The following is a 16579-nucleotide window of genomic DNA, read 5'->3' on the forward strand; positions in this document are numbered from 1 at the left end:
CCTCTAGATTCTTTTAGCACTCAAAAGCCAAAGAAGTCTTTGTATTTGATGTGTTTTGGACATTTAGCTTCAGAAGGAATGAATCAGAAATACCCATCTTTATTGACTGACAACAAAGATGTCTAGAGAACTGATCAGATGTAAGTGCCTTTGCTGAAACACATGAATCCTGTTCATATTATCTTCAGCTACTATTGCTAAAAAGCTGTAAGGATACCATTACTTTCTTGGAAGTTTTCTAAAAGTTAAACCTCTTAACGGTACATGTTTCGAAGTATTATGCATAGAAAACCAAATGGGCACACATTCCCATCATCAGTGAGAAACTGCTAAAAGATGTGTTTGAACTATATGAGGAAATCAATGTCTTATTTCACAGTAGAGTTCCTGTTTTAATCACATTCTTTCATTTGGATGTCATGTCATAGTAGATATTCCCCCAAACAAAAATCAGGCAGAACTGCAATGTAAACACTTAGCTGTTTCTTGACAATGAAAAAATACCTGCCAAAATTTGTGGAAAAGAAAACTAAGATTTTCTTTTGCTTATATACACCAACAAAACATGTATTACCTACTAAAGATGCATTTTTTTGTATTCTTGGATGTACAGAGTCTCAATAGAATCTCACTATTAGATTAAAAGGTTTTTGACTCCTAAAAAATGTTTCATATTGTTTACACATTTAAACACATTTGTCATGCGGTCTTTGCAAAAATCTTCAAAATTAGTAAATCAATTTAAAGAGTACTTAATACAATCATAAAAAACATTCTAAACCATCACTTTTTTTTATTTCTGCTGTTCCTCTGGCATCACCATAAACCTGTCACAAAGTCTCTGGCACACTCACCTCTGCTAATGACTGCAGAACTATGTATCTTTATGAATCACAGTATGTCTCAGCTGTTGCCATTTGATACTGGCTTAGAATATCTTCTAAACATATCAGTACAACTCTGTTTTCCTTGAATATACTCTCCAAAATAAACAAGGGAATAGTTCTTAGACATTCCAAAACAATGGACCAGTAAATTTCTATAATAAGTTCTTTGTAAAGTGCTGGGTTTATTCTTTCATTTGAAGTGCTGGGTGACTACAGTGGTATACACAGACTTTTCCTTCCCCACAGTTCTTCTCTGGGATCTGCATAAATGTCTCATGGTTCCCAGTTGTGTTAGACCATTGTTTCACTACCTTTGAATTACCCAACACACATCACGAACACAGCCATTGTATGATCCACTGAAAAACTATATGGGAACTAATCCAACATTTGCAGTGCTCACAAAATAAGCATTCTTTCCTCAAAGTTTTGCAAGCTCAATGAACATATCAAAGGCCTCAGTTTGTCCCTTGATACCTTTCTTAAACAAACCCAAAGTTTTAGACCCTTAGAAAATGACGCATGTTATTTATTATTGTTAGACTTTGACCTATAAATTGAAACTAAGTGGAAATCAAAAAAGCATCATTTTCGCAGATAAAAAAAGCTGTCAATACTTATTTACTCATTGAAATCCCTGTCTGTAAAACCAAATTAAGATCAAGACAAAGTCTTACAAAGGGAGAGTTATTAATTAATGTTCATTATGTAATCCACATTGCCTACTTGTATGTAAATGAGACCTGTTTTAGTAAAAGGCTCAAGTTATTTAAATTTAAGTTACCACAAATATTTCTATAGAATCATGGAATTGTTAGGCTTGGAAAAGACCTCCAAGATCACCAAGTACATTCATTAACTGAGCACTGCCATGTTCACCTCTAAAGCACACCCCAGGTGATCGTGTGTATCAAACCATGACCAATACCCTATGGTTGGAACATCAAAAGAAGTTTGTAGAAACACAGTGGGAACTCTGTATCATGTAACATCTTTCTGACAATTACTCAAAATTAACACAAACATACAATAAAAGATAAAAACCTCCTTATTTCTCTCAGTGGAAGCACGTCCTTAGCCTTGAGACTGGCTTCCTAAGTGTATCCAGATCCCAGCAAAACCCTTTTTTCATGAAAACTTGACAAAACTGGATCCCCAAAAGGCACTGAATATTTAGCAATTAGGTGTTATCTGTTCAGCAAAATGTAACAAGTCACAGACTAAAAAAACCATCTTGTTCCCGTACATAAGATGACAAACCTGCTTGAAAAGAAAATGTATAAAACCATCTACAACAGATACGCTTTTGGGTTTTTTTCACCTTTCTTCCCTTGACCATTTTAGAGTGTTTTCTAAACATCTAGGAAGACATCTCTGTTCAAAACATCTCTGTTTAAAACATGCATTGCTTCTGCAGAACACTACCCTACAACGTCCAGTTTTACTAAAACTCAAAGCCTTGCAAGAAATACAAGACCTGGCTGTATTACCCTTCACAGGCTTTAGCATTCAGGTCTTGTTTTTTAAGAACCGAACTAATGTATATTTATAATATTTTGTTACTCTTATCTCCATTTGCTACTAAGAGTCAAAATGCTCTGTTCTTATGAAACCTCATTACAACTCCTTTTCCTTTATCTGGGAGTCTCAAATTAACTTGACATAGATGTTTTTCATATATCTCAGGCTAAATGTGAAGTATTCCCTTATGCCCATGAGGAACTCAGAAAGTTAGTAAGTTCTGCTTTCAAGGAGGGCACTCTAAATGAGGTTATTAAAATGCAACACTTTGCATATTCTGATGGGGAAAAACATTTGCCCCTGACAACAAAGGAGATAGGTCAATTCAAGAAAGCTTCTCAATCTCCATATTGATGGCCACTGAATTCCTTGTGCCAGTATTTGTAATACTGAAATTAGAAATGTTATCAGGAAGGAAGAAAAGTGTAGGAACCCAGGTTCTGCCCAAAAGTAAAAATCCATAACCATCTGTTGTTTGTGTTACATGGATTTCACAACTGTCATCTCCACTGTGCACGCCATTTCATCTTCACAGCAATATCACGAAAACACCCACTGAGATAAAATCACAAATATTTTGAACATTCCATATGATACGTTATTTTCCAAATTAATATTAGACAAAGTCAAAATGAGGACTTGTCTATAGGTTACTTTTGTGCTGTCACATGAAAAATCCTTCAAGGCTTAGTTATTGTTTGGAAACACTTAACTTCAGACTTGAATATCTTATGCAGTACAGAAGAGAAGGGAAGATATTAAGTGCTACACTTTTAAAGAATAAGCATGTTTTGAAAAATTTTAATGGCCACTCCATACACTTATATAGCATCTTTCTTCAAAAGCAGTCTAAAGATATATTTTCAACTATTTGCTCAGAAACATTATCCAGAATTTAAATGAAGCTTTAATGTTTTCTGAACTTCAGATCAGCAAGACAGTCCCACATTTCAGTGGATGGGTAATAAACCCTTCAAGCTGGGTATGGCCTGAAGGATTTATCGGCTCTCAAGCTAATCTTCATAACCCAATGTTACACCCAAAAAGTTCTTTTTGAGAAAAAAAACAAACAAACAAACAAAAGAAACAAAAACCGCAAACTGAAACTGTCCTTGGAAAAATAACAGAAAAAGAGTTAAGGACCAGCGAGTGAACAAACTGCTTTTTCCCTGAGGAAATCTAAAACTCAAGGTCAGCTCTGTCTGAAATCACCAGACCTGTCACATGGCTTTCATAGCTGCCACTGTGGCTCCTATCAAACCCACACTGAAAGCAATGAAAACATTTTTACTGGAAACAGATCAAACTTTGATAAGAAGCTCCTTAATCACCTTTGGCTGATAACGCTGCACAAAGTGAGAGGTAAAGTTTTGAAAAAGAGAAGAATGAACTAAGAGAACTTGAGGTCAAATGTACTTGATCTTTTTCTTTAATCCCTTAATTTCTCTGTGTGTTAGAGCAGAAAAATGACTCTGTAAGTATATGCATACATATATTTATTTTATATACATAAGAATACATACATGCACATATATTTTATACGCATATCTGTTCATACACATGCAGGAACGCAGATTGTGCTGTCAGGATAACTCAACTAAGTCCACTTTATCCCAGCTTCCGTCCTCCAGTAACCAAAGTCTGGTGGTCCCAATCTCAGTCCCTTGGGTGTAGGAATCCATCACAAACCCATCACCCTTAATTTAATGCAATTGACAGTCTCTGCTCAAGAGAGGCAGAAGAAGGAGTTACCATGGAGACTGAACGACTGCTCTTCTCCAGAGGATGCTTTTATCAAGCACGGCCTGAACAGTAGAGGCTGTGCAATACTTGTAACCTTAATCACATCACTGGATCTTGCTTTTTGGGATGCTTTTTTAGTAAACTCTAACAAACATCAAAAGGTTGGGGGGTGGGGGAAGAAGGAATAGAGAGCTTAACAAAACAGACAAACCAACCCTCTAAAACACAACAGAAAACAGTATGAAACTGCATATTGTGCCAGATTGAGAGAGAAAATTAGTTTCATATTGATTTGATTTATCAGATTTGTCACCTCTGCCTGATGCTTTCCTAACAGGGTGAATGCTGTGCTTGACCTATTTGCTGGAATTAACCAGGACTGCAGGAGACCATATGGATTGCCAGATGGTCTGCTATAATTTAATGCCATTTATTCTAAGTATGAAGTAAGTGATAAATATAATTAACATTCTTTTAGCTCCTTACTGGAGCTTTTTTCTGAGGCATTGAAAGGTAAGTTAATACCTTGTTGCAGAAACACAGATGCCTGCTAATTACTGCAAGAGGCTGTAACCTCCAAAGCAAAAAGTGTCTGCACATAGTCTAACTTATTCACTGACCCCACAGTGATGATTAATAGGTTGAATGCTATGCTGTAATGAGGATGACAGATCTTAGATGTTTTCAGGTTACCTTCATTAGTAGCATGATGAACAGTGTTCATCGCAGGTGCACGTATCACACTTCATAGTAAACAACACACCTTGTACTTGTGCCCTGAACGTGTATTTCCCATTACAGCACATCAAATGTGAAGGAAGAATCAAACCACCTTCTGACAGTAAAAACAATGAAGTGATTTCCTTCAGAAATGTTTTTCCGGATTGCTATTTCATATTCTGCCAGTGATTGTTTAAATGGCCTAGTTTTTAGGAAGTGGTCCTAGAGAAGCTTTGGCTTCAAAGAGTGTTTATATCAGGCAGGGTTGTCATTCCTAGCATTTTAAAACCAAGAGTCTGTAACAAGATGTCTAAACAACTCTGCTTACTGTTCCTGTGCTGATAATTTTTGTAGTAAATGGGATATGTGTTAGCAGAATGAATAGCAAAAACTTTTGTTACCAGTTAGTAACTGGTAATCAGAACAGTCAAAGTAGTATTCGAGAAAAGGCAGAAATACTGAATCTTTTGTATTTAATAGGAAAAGTTGTGCACATTGAACCTCACAGATAAAAATGACCACAGCTAAATGTCCTGAGATTTGTACGTGCACTGTTAATGTAACCTGAGTGAACTTTGACCTGACAGAAATGACATAAGTGAAATGCTATACAGAGAACACAACACAGCAGCACCTGCACTATAGAGCAAACCTGCTTCACATTGTTAAAGGAGCTCAGGGTCAGCAAGTCATAGCATACAGAAAGCAAAAAAAATATCCAGCTTTTCAACACCTGTGTTCTTCCCATACAGATGGGAAGATGGGTTCAACACTTGTTCAAGGGTTTCCACAGTTACTCAGGTACACTCCACAGTGCAAGTACTCATGCACCTTTAAGAAAGTGCTCCATTAGGGGGGACTTGAATGTGAGGAGATATACCCTCTTTCATTCCACTCTTGAATGCTTCAGGTTATTTCTTCATCTGGTGAATTTTGGTGAATTCACTTGACTACTGTCACTGGTCCTATAAAATCCTTTAAATTTCTCCACCAGCTTGTGAGTAACTCACAATTTTCTATTAGTATATGAATAAAAATAGTATCAAAATATGTCAATAGCATACTTTTGTTGATACTGATACCATTTGTCAAGACATCTTCATTAGGTCTCTGTGATTGAAAAATTTGAAAAAAGACCCATTTTTCCATCCCATCAACTGAGGTGCAAAAGCTAATGTTATGATGGCTCCAGCTTCATGATTGTAGTCAGACAGGGAAAAAGAGGTAGTTGGAGAGAGCAATCCAGATAGCCTGATCCTCTTTGTAGGCATGCTCCTTACTTCCCTGACTGCTAAGTAAGGTAGGGCCATTCATGCATCAGAGCTTAGGGAAGATGAAATAAGAAATAAAAAAAAAAACTACCATGCTGGAAATGACACTTCATTCACCCCTCAATAGATAACTTGCTGGACCTGACAACATTGTACTTTACTATTACACAGACACAAGTAAGAGTATTCTGAAAAATACTGGAGTGACACTCTTCAGTGATTAGAGTTTCAGTATCTGTGTGCTATCAGCACAGTGTTTTCAGTCTCTATGTCTATACATTCACACATATGTACATACACATAAACCCATGTTTGTAAATATATGCATTTAATTGCTCCATCAGTGCAAATAGTCAGATGCTCCAGGTGGTTAACTCTTAACTTTAAAAGAAAGGGAAATACTGGATCTGTTGCCTGAATTAACAGAATTCACACCTTTGAACTCTCTAAGTGTTTTGCCTAAGCAGCAGCTAGCTCTCACCCGTACTTAAAGAAGAAAAAATTTCTGATAAAATGAAGAAACCATGCAGAATTTAACAAGTTAGTCTCCGGGGTTGATAGACACAAAGCCTGTCAAAGCAGATTTGACACTTAGTTCTTAAACATAGCTTTATACTTTAAAATCCTTTTACATCTGTCTTGTTCTTTGCTTGCTTGCTTACAAGAAAAAAGGTATCAGAGAATTTATGCTCACTGTTCAGTCCCAAGAACAAGACTGTCTGCATCTTAGCTGTCATACAAATGGCATGTCTAAAACATCACTCTTGAGACAAATATGGACCAGATATAAACCCCCTGTCTACAGAGGAATATCTGTGTCTCATGAATGAATCCTCATTGCTGTAATAATTTTCTGTGATTAGGCTTCATCATTGGATGAACTGAGAAATCTCACCAAGGCAGTGGAAACTGACCAAATTTACCCCTAGACCCAGAATAAATTATTTGGGCATTGATTTGTTGGGAAATTATACTCTCAAAAATTGTGAATTTAGGGAAAGATTGCAAAATCTTTTTTTATCCAAATTACCTAAATCTTAGGTAGAGGAACAAAGAAAAGGCCCAAAGGAAAAAAAAAATGCTTTCAGACCATATGAAGAAAACAACCAAGCAAAGTTATTTATTAATTTCAAGAATGTCTTACCTCCTGCGTACATGACTGCAAGCATTATTGATGATATCCAAGCTATCTCACTATATGATGTGTGGAAGATCTCTTGTATTTCTTTGAAGAACACTGTGATGGCTTTGGGGAAGGCATACGAAAATCCAATGGAGATAAAAGCCCCAAAGACCACAACCCATCCCCAGCCCCCATCAGGAGGTGGGTAATCTGGCGCTCCTGTTGCAGGTGGCATTTTTGGTCGTTGTCTCTTCTCCAATTAGACTGAAAAACAAGGAAAGAAACAGATTGTCAATTTTTTTTTTGTTGTTTTTTTCATATCAAACTACATTATTCAATAGTCATCTGCAGGGAACACAAAAAACCCTTGGAGGAAAGAGCGATTTCCAGCTTTCATGGGACCACAGAACAAGAGTACCTGATTTTAGAAGCAAAAGCTGTTCTGCAAAAACACTTGTGGCAAGAATATTTCCAATAGCCTAGTCAATATGTGGCAATTGTTAAAAATCACTCATCTCAGTCACTGAAGTTGTATTTGCAATTAGTCACTTATTGCAAAGTGACTAGTTTGTGTGGGTTAATTTATGTAGCTCTGCAATCTTCAGTGCAGTGAAGAAACAATGGGAAAAAGCTACACCTAAATTATAACTAAATGGTATAAATAAGTGTTAGTGAGATTTATTGGTACCGCAGCAAAATCATCATCAACAACAGAGAGGAACAAATTGCGAACATCTGAAAAGCAGAGATCTAAGCAGAGATTTAAAATTCCCTGTGTATCCATAAAATAAATACCTAATATTAAAATTCCATCTTTTACTCTTCAGATTTTGATATTTTGATGTTGATATTACTTGAGGAACAAGGTGGAGCTTGATGGTATTAATTTTGTTGTTTCCACATATTAGAAGACATCAGGAAGCTTTCCGCAGCTCTTCTATAATTTAGAGTTGATCTTAAGAGCTGCCACCAAAATGATACTTTACAGTGGTTCTAAGAGGTGTAGCCAACACATTCAGGCAGCCCAAATCCACACAAAACTTCTAAGGCCTGAAATAAATTTCATATTGCTAATTTCATCCTGATATCTGAAACTTTACCTTTTTTACATTCTTCATTACCTTTTCTAGAAAATATGTAGCGGTGAAAATCCATTTTTCATTTCTGAGATTGTTTCCACTAACAAATCCCATAATAATAATAATTAAACACTGAACTAGAGTCCACTGTGGTTTCTTCAGCCTACACATACAGCACGAACTGCAAATTCTTCTTTCCTCCCTGTTTATTTCTTGGGCATTTAGGCAACTGATTACTCTTGACTGGTCTCCTGCCATACTAGTATCCAAAACTGTGGATGATAACAGTGAGTAGGTTGCTGTTATGCTTATGATTACCAGCAAGCCTCTACATGATTTCTTCTGTGCCACTTACAGCACAGAAGAAATCAGCACAGAGAAATTCCAATTTCTCACAGTAAACTGCATTAGCAGTAGGAGTGACAAAAATGAAAAAACCCAACTGTGTCAGCTTATACTTATGTCTTGGGATAGTGCCTGAAGTACTTTTAGGGTAAATGCCATGTAGCACTGCATGCTATATATGCCACAAAACAAGCAAAATATTGTTTTTAAGATTACCTACTACTAGGCTAGCCCTGTGATAGAAACCCAGTGTACTTTTGATTCTCCAGTTCACTGAAGCTGACTGGAGACAGCAGCTACAATCTCATTAGCTGGCACACCTCTGAAGAAAGCTAAATCTATGACTAAAACATCAGACTTTAAGGCAAAATTTTAAAAGCCCGGGTAGTTTGGCTCCTGCACCATAGAACAGAGATTTCCTGCTGGCAGCAATAGGTATCGATTGCTCTGTATACAGAGCATATAAATCTTTTTATATGCATGTCCAGAAAGAACCTCTGGTATGTACTTTGATTCTGCTTATCCCAGTCTCAGTTTAATGTTAGTTCACTGAGAAAACTCAGAGAGGAAAACCTGGGCCTGTCACTAGAACAAGTTGGACAAACAGAAACAATTCTGATTGCTGAGACTTAACTTTTTGAACACTGTTAAACACTACTTTCTTTTTGCTAATAGAGATACATTAGAAGGAAGAGTATCTCAGAAAGCCCACTGTAACTTAGAGCACAAATAAAAGTGATCAACTGCCTGTTCAAGAGCACAAAACCTTAAATTTGCCATAAAAAGCAGTATTCTATTTCTGTGAGTTAAGTGGAAGTAAAGAATGAGAGTTTGCCGTGGAAGTAAAGAATGAGAGTTTGCCATCTATCCCAGAAAAGCTGTTGTTCTGCTCATCTGAGAAAACTTTTGGTTGTTTCATGAAAAAAGGTTAACTATTGTTTTCTTACACTTCAAAGGCTTGAGCATATTTGTTTTCATATTTAATATTCACATGACAACACTTCTATCGCTATTATGAATTTTTGTGATAGCAAACAACATCAACACATTGCTCTTCATAAAAATGGAACGGGCTTATCGATTTACTGAGGAAGCACTCCTTTTCCTAAAAATAATACAAAAGCACTTTGAAAAGTCACAGCCACCACATTAGTTAAAAGAATGCTGAAGCTTCCTGAATGTCACTAATAGTTTGGAGAGATCCCACTATATCCACCCCTTTAGGGTAGAAGAGCAGGCTCTGACAGTTTAGTGCTTTCCTCCCTTTAAAACCTTCACAGTAAATTACAGGAGCATTAAGGAGACAAGCCAAGGGACATTGGCTGCTCCTGTGCCATAGCCTAGAGGCAAATTGGTGCAAAGGCCACTGCACCGTCCTGTCTGCCACCCTACAGTGGGCATTATGCTGTCACAAAGAAGAGCCTGGATCATAGTATCTCACACCTCCTGTTTATTCCACAAGGTAGAGCTAAGAATAGCTTCCCTGATATTCCTTTATGATCATCATGGCCAATATTAGCTCCAGTCAATGAAAAGTGAAGAGGAAAAAAAAAAACCAACACATTCGTACCAAGGGGAAAATAAGGGTTCGTTTTCTCACAAACATTAGATCCAACATCTCATACATGCTCAGGACCCAAAGTGGTATTCTCCTGTAAAATCTGCATTTAAAGTCCTCCTGCAATATCTGAAATTTAATCCCTCCTAAAGAAATCTAACCCGTTAATATACCAAGCTCTGACATAAGTCTAACTAGTAATTGAGTAATACAGGTAGTATTATGACAAGTGTAAAATCCATCAGCACCCAAAAAATACCAGGATTTTACATTAGTAGACACAAATGTTGATAAAGGAAGAAGCAAAAGATGGAGGAATGAAGCAGTGATAATCAAAATGCCTTTTCAGAAACTCTTATAGGTTATTATGGGCTGTGAAGAATAAAAAGAAATATGGCAGAAATCGTAAGAACAAGTATGTGTGATGATGTTCACATGAAGGACACAGTACTAGACCAAATTAAGAAAAAAAGAAACAGTACTTGAGTAAATAAAGAACACCAGCAGTGCTCTTAGTCAGTCATATGAATTCTGTCATGTGCTGTGCTTAAAGCTAGCAAGAGAGCATTGCCCGTACCTATGCCTTTATAGGCAAGCAGTGGGCGAGGAACACTGCCTGCCCCCTCCCAGGGAAGCAGCAGGGGAATAGTGACTGGAGTGGGTCCTGAGTGAAGCCATCAATCTCACTTCTCGCTGTCAAATACACAGAGATTCCTCAGCCTTTACATACCCTGAGTCAGACGTGCACAAGGATTTTCTCCTAAGCTCTTTCTAGTTCCCCTGTATAAATCCCATCTATGTAAGCAGTGAACAAGCATGCAGTTTACTGTGATAGGAGCTGCATGTGTCTGCTAACAAATAACAGGAGAGAACAAGAGGACACTTTTATAACATATGATAAGCGACATTTTTATTGCCATTTTCATCACATTTGAACTTAACTAGGGATATGAGAACTAGTGAATAAAAGAGACAAAGAAAAAATAGGAAGGAGGAGGAAGGGAAAAAGGATGGATGTGAAAGGAAGGAAAAAAGGGAGAAAGAAAAAAGGAAAAAAGTACCAAGCAAGCAAGGTCAAACTAAGAGCAAATGCTACCAACAATGTATCTTGATACCATGCATTGTAGCCTTCAGTCAGTTATAATCAACCTGTTTAAAGTGCTCATGTGCCTAGCAATGCTTCATTAATATTCTGCAGTTGCCAGCTGCCAGAATCAGCTATCAATACAACAGCTTGTCAAAGACCCTTCTGAGAAGGGTTTATATCGTTCTCTTGTTTACTAAGACTCAGATTTTACTGGGCATTTTAGTTTTGTTTTTCTGCAAAGTTAGAGTAACTATTTCTTTTCCTGCTTGCATTTTGTCTGCCTTGTCCTTAATGTGCCCCATCATCACTTGACTCAGCAGCCACATGTCCCAGAGTATAAGAACTGGCATGTGAAAAATCTGTCCCCAGCTGCTGTTAGGATAGTAGAAATACTTTGCATTTGTGTACTGCCCTCCAGTTTCAAACAGTAAGCCAAGAATTGCAAAAAGCTTTGCAAACTTAAGCAAAATCAGTCTTATAACATCCCTGTGAGGTGGCTGAGAAATATAATCCACTTTTAGACGTGGGAAAAAAATGTGATAACAGACTGAGTGACCTAAGCCTCATGTCCAAAGATCAGTGTCAGAGCTGGCACATAGACTAATGCCCAAATAGGACATGAGTTATGACTGAGATCTTTAAATATGTGTGTATTTTAGAATCTCATTAAGTAGCCATTGCAGATTATTTGTACCGCTTAATACTAGAGCTAGGAGCTCAGGTGGGGTACAATGTTTGCTCTATAGGTTTGAATAGTCTGCTGCTCCAACTTGCCCGTAATACATGTTAATTACACTGCTGTAGTTGAAATAAATTACTTTGTAGAAGCATTAGAACATAGTGAGTTAAGAATTATACTCTTATCAAAGATTCTTGCTTAAATGCTGTAAGCTTTTCAATTTTCATTAACCCCTCTTTAATGAGTTCTAAGCAGGATGGCAGACTAGCAGGTACCATCTCATCAAATGGTGTTTCCTCACCAACTTCTATAAGTTATTGTCATAATCTTGCAAACAATTTTGAGCCTTTGAAGAAAAAACATATCTTGTTAGTTTTGTGACAAGGCTTTGCTCCTACTTGTGATGGTGTTTTTTGGTTTTTTTCTTAAGAAAGAGAAGATGGTCAAAGACTGTAAGGTAGCAACAAAGTCTGTTCTCTGCTTTTAGTTCTAACTGCTCAGATCTGGAGGCAAAGTAGCTCCTGAGGAGCTCTGGTAACTAGCATTAAAGAACAGGCACATTACCCTGAAATGGGAAAATAGTCTCCTTTTTTGTCTGTGTTCAGAGGCTAAGGGGTATGTGATAAATAAAACCAAGGTAGATGAAAGATGCACTCAGAGTCAGAACTCACTGCCTTTTTTCCACTAGGGTTTAATCTTCAGGACAAATATACCTTGTGTGAGACCAAGAATACTAAAAGTGTGCCCAGGCTAGAGAGCAGTTTCGAAAGATGTTGGGTTTTGTAAAGTTTCTCCTACAGGCTTGAATCTAAGGGTCATGTCTGTAAATGCTTTCCAGACTTCTATGTGACAATAAAATAACTTACATATAATATATTACACTAAATTGTACTTACAGGCCTAACGTTGGCGTTTGCTATTCTTGCTAAAAGTCTAAGCAAAAATAATCCCAAAATCACCATTGTTACTTAAGCCTATTTCACTTCATTCTTAAAAATATATCTACAGGTAGTTTAAGTCTACATCACTAGCTTATTGGGAAACAAAACATTTTGTTTCTTCTTGAAGAGCAGATGAAGGAACTAGTTCTAAATATTTGTATCTATGAAACAAAAATGTAATTATTTGCAGCTCAAAATCTGTATTGTTGTGTACTTGTCATCCCACTGAAGCAGTAACAAATCTAGTGCTTGAAGCAGTGTGGGAACATGAGAGCCCCTCACACATCCAAAGCAGACATTTGCAGATCATTGTTCCAACTGTCTAGGAGGTTGGCAGAGGCAGGCTTCATGGAGGGAAGCAGAAAAGAGGGAAAAAGCTCATGCTGTAAAAAAAAATTAAATGAGAAATCCCCCTAACTTTCTTTCTTCTTAGGGTCTGGACTGATTCTTAGGAACAGCATCGACTGGGCTGATAATTGGATCTTACAGCAAAAACTGTTTGCTGAGCTATACTAGGATAATCACAGATCTGAGCTCCCAATGGCTGTGGGAATATTCACAGAATTTGCTGAGCTGGAAAGGACCCACAAGGATAATCAACTCCAACTCTTACCTCTGCACACGACACCCCAAGAGTCACACCACGCACCTGAGATTTTTGTGCAAATACTACTTGAACTCCCTCAGGCTGGTGCTGTGACCACTGCCCTGGGGAGCCTGCTCCAGCGCCCAGCCACCCTCTAGGTGAAGAACCATTTTCTAATATTCAACCTAAACTTCCCCTGACACAACTTCAGGCCCTTCCCTCTGTCTTTCACTGGTCGCCACAGAGAAAAGATCAGTGTCTGCCCCTCCTCTTCCTCACTAGGAACTTGCAGAGCACAGAGGTCTCCCCTCAGTCTCCTCTTCTCCAGGCTGAGCAAACCAGGTGACCTTGGCCACTCCTCACACATCATCCCCTCAAAGCCTTTCACCATTTTTGTTACCCTCCTCTGGACACTCTCTAATAGTTTAATGTCTCTTTTATATTGTGGTGACCAAAACTGCACACAATAATCAAGCTGAAACCACACCAGTGCAGAGTGTATTTGAAGGTCTAATTCAGTTTGACCAAGAAGAATTCCTTTCTTCCCCTTAGAAGACTCAAAATAGGATTACTGACACAGAAGTGAGTCCTGAAAGATACTGCCCTATAAAAAGCAAAAACGTATAAATTATGCTGTTAGTGTAATTAAAATTCCATTTGCACTACAGCCAAAAGTTATTACTAGATAAGTAACTAAAGTGAGGTTTTTTTACAGTACTGGAACCTCCATCTGGGAAAATTATATTGTAAATATATTGGAGCTGTTATAACATTGAAATCAGATTTGGAGCATTGCTAAGTCAGTAGTGAGATGACTAACATAATGTGTCAAAACTAATATTAATGCAGTATTTTTAATTAATTTGATTTTTGTTGCTGGGTTTGGTTTTTTAGTTGTTTTTTATTTTAAACTTCATATGTTGTACTACCACATTCTCCTGGGAATCCATTATCTGCATTCACAGTCACAGTCATGAGTTGGACTTCTATTCATCATCTCTTCTGTTACTACATTTTTCCACTGTTTTTAAGGGAAACCTATATGACTGGCTTACTCTGGATGACTAAACACCTACATAACTAGAGTTAAGTGAAATGAATTCCAACCACAGTGATTGCAATTCTGTTTTAATTACTTCAAAAAGACAGTCAATAGAATATCTAACCTAAAGAGGTTGTCACTCCGCCCAAATTGAAGTGCACTGAAATGAACTGTTGATGGTTAAATTGAAAATGCCAGTGATCCAGTCTGAAGAATTAATCAGATTTAACAATAAGTTGATTGAAGTTGATGAAAAATTCTGCAGACCTGAAAAAAACAAACAACCAAACTAATCAACTTTTCAAAAAAACCCAAACCCAAAACTTTCTTCTACCAATAAATAACTAGTTTTAATAAGCTTAGCTAAACCCTTTAAAAGTCAGTTTTATCTCCCTACACTGCAAGAGTACTGATAAACTTATTAATTAATTTCTAACCACTCTTAAATTAATTAATTTCTAACCACTCTTAAATTAATAACCCTCATATTTAAGTATGGTGGTTACCAGCTTGACAACTTACAGATGCTTGATATTTTAACTCTTTTTAGACCAATATTGAACAACATTGGTAGCATTAGCCTTTCAACTACATCAGCACACTCATATCTTCTCTAAAACTCACACGGAATAAATGTTTTAAAAAGAAGACTTCCCAGAATAACAGAAGTCATGTAAATTTGGAGCTGTTTGTTTTATATGTATTTGAAGAATTCTGATGTTTGGAAACAGGGAGTTATAGATTCATGCAATTGCAATATTTTTTAAATGGCAAAAACTAAGGTTTTAAGTCAGTGCTAATGGAGTTATCTGCACAGCTGCTGAACATTGCTCGAAAAATAAATAGCATAATCTTTCTAAAGCAGCAGATTTTCCATTATCAATAATAACAGATATTCATTTTAATACCATTCTTTCAATACTAAGCTGCAGGAAAAAATATCAATCATGGGAAAAGCTAGCCTGTTCTTAGGCTGCACCACTAGTTAATATTTTCAAAATCTAAATTTTTATCTTTTTACATAAACATGTTATTTGGAAGTGGTAATATTTAATTCATTTATCGCTGAAGATAATATTCACATTCATCTATGAGCTGAATATTTGGCATTAGGAAGATGCAATAGATTCCGACCGAAATTCTGCTGATAATAAATTTTTTAAACTTTACAAAAGTCAGTCTGGCCTCTTGCGATCAGAATCCAAGAATTGGATCCAATTGAATTGGATCCAAGAACTGGAGCCAAGATTGAACCCAATCAGAATTGGCTGTCTTCTCTGCTCCAGTATTATGGCCCAGCATATTTTTTGTATATCTCCTACCACTCATTTCAATCCCAGCCCAAAAGAATGATCTCTCACATACTGGGAAAATATTTTTCTTCTATCCTCACACAACACATGATTCCCATGGGTGGAAATAGTTACTAATGTTTAAGTCTCAGCGACAACTACTCAGATTATGTAATAGGAAGTAAACTGATCTGCATTCTGTCCCTAAGAGCATATGACAGGCAATATATAAAGGGCCAAGGCTGGAAAACAACTCCAGACTGCAGAAGTTTATACAGGATTCACTTTTCGTTTATTTCTGCCAGTATGGAAACTGTTACCAGTTTAAGATATTTTTCTCGATTACTAATAAAATGGACAAACTTAGGAATGCTTCTGATGATAAAGTCTTTTAGAAGTGTGAACTAGGAAAGCTAATGAATGATAAATCACCTTTTTGCAAAGCTACAGTTATCTTACATACTTTATAGAGAAATAAGTAAATAAGGCAAGAAGGAAAAGGGCAAAACTATCAAAGCTTACAGTGAGGAAAAGACCTTTTAAAAGAATTACTTGGGGACCACTGCATGTTCAAAAACCAGCAAAACTTCTGCAATTCTGGATATCCAGTATGAAAACCTCCCCAGAACTTAGGTAATAAGCAAGAAGCTGTTTAGTTCATATGGATTTTAAAAGTTGTGTGAGAGTAGAGGAAGTAAGCCATCT

General features: G+C 36.9%; 1 protein-coding gene across 2 annotated transcripts in view; it reads right to left on the reverse strand.

The window, feature by feature from the left end:
* The window catches only part of SLC16A7 (solute carrier family 16 member 7), an 81246-nt gene that overhangs the window by 26968 nt on the left and 37699 nt on the right, over positions 1 to 16579 (reverse strand). Inside the window, exons 2-3 of one of the 2 annotated variants that reach the window (XM_059847013.1) lie at positions 14707 to 14849; positions 7287 to 7529 (exon numbers count right to left, since the gene is read on the reverse strand). In XM_059847013.1, coding sequence (XP_059702996.1) covers positions 7287 to 7500 — 214 coding nt within the window. In that variant the 5' untranslated portion in view covers positions 7501 to 7529; positions 14707 to 14849. The remainder of the gene's footprint in view (positions 1 to 7286; positions 7530 to 14706; positions 14850 to 16579) is intronic. The other variant, XM_059847011.1, reaches the window with a different exon arrangement.

Source organism: Haemorhous mexicanus, chromosome 5, assembly GCF_027477595.1.
Source record: "Haemorhous mexicanus isolate bHaeMex1 chromosome 5, bHaeMex1.pri, whole genome shotgun sequence".
NCBI classification, from domain to species: domain Eukaryota; kingdom Metazoa; phylum Chordata; class Aves; order Passeriformes; family Fringillidae; genus Haemorhous; species Haemorhous mexicanus.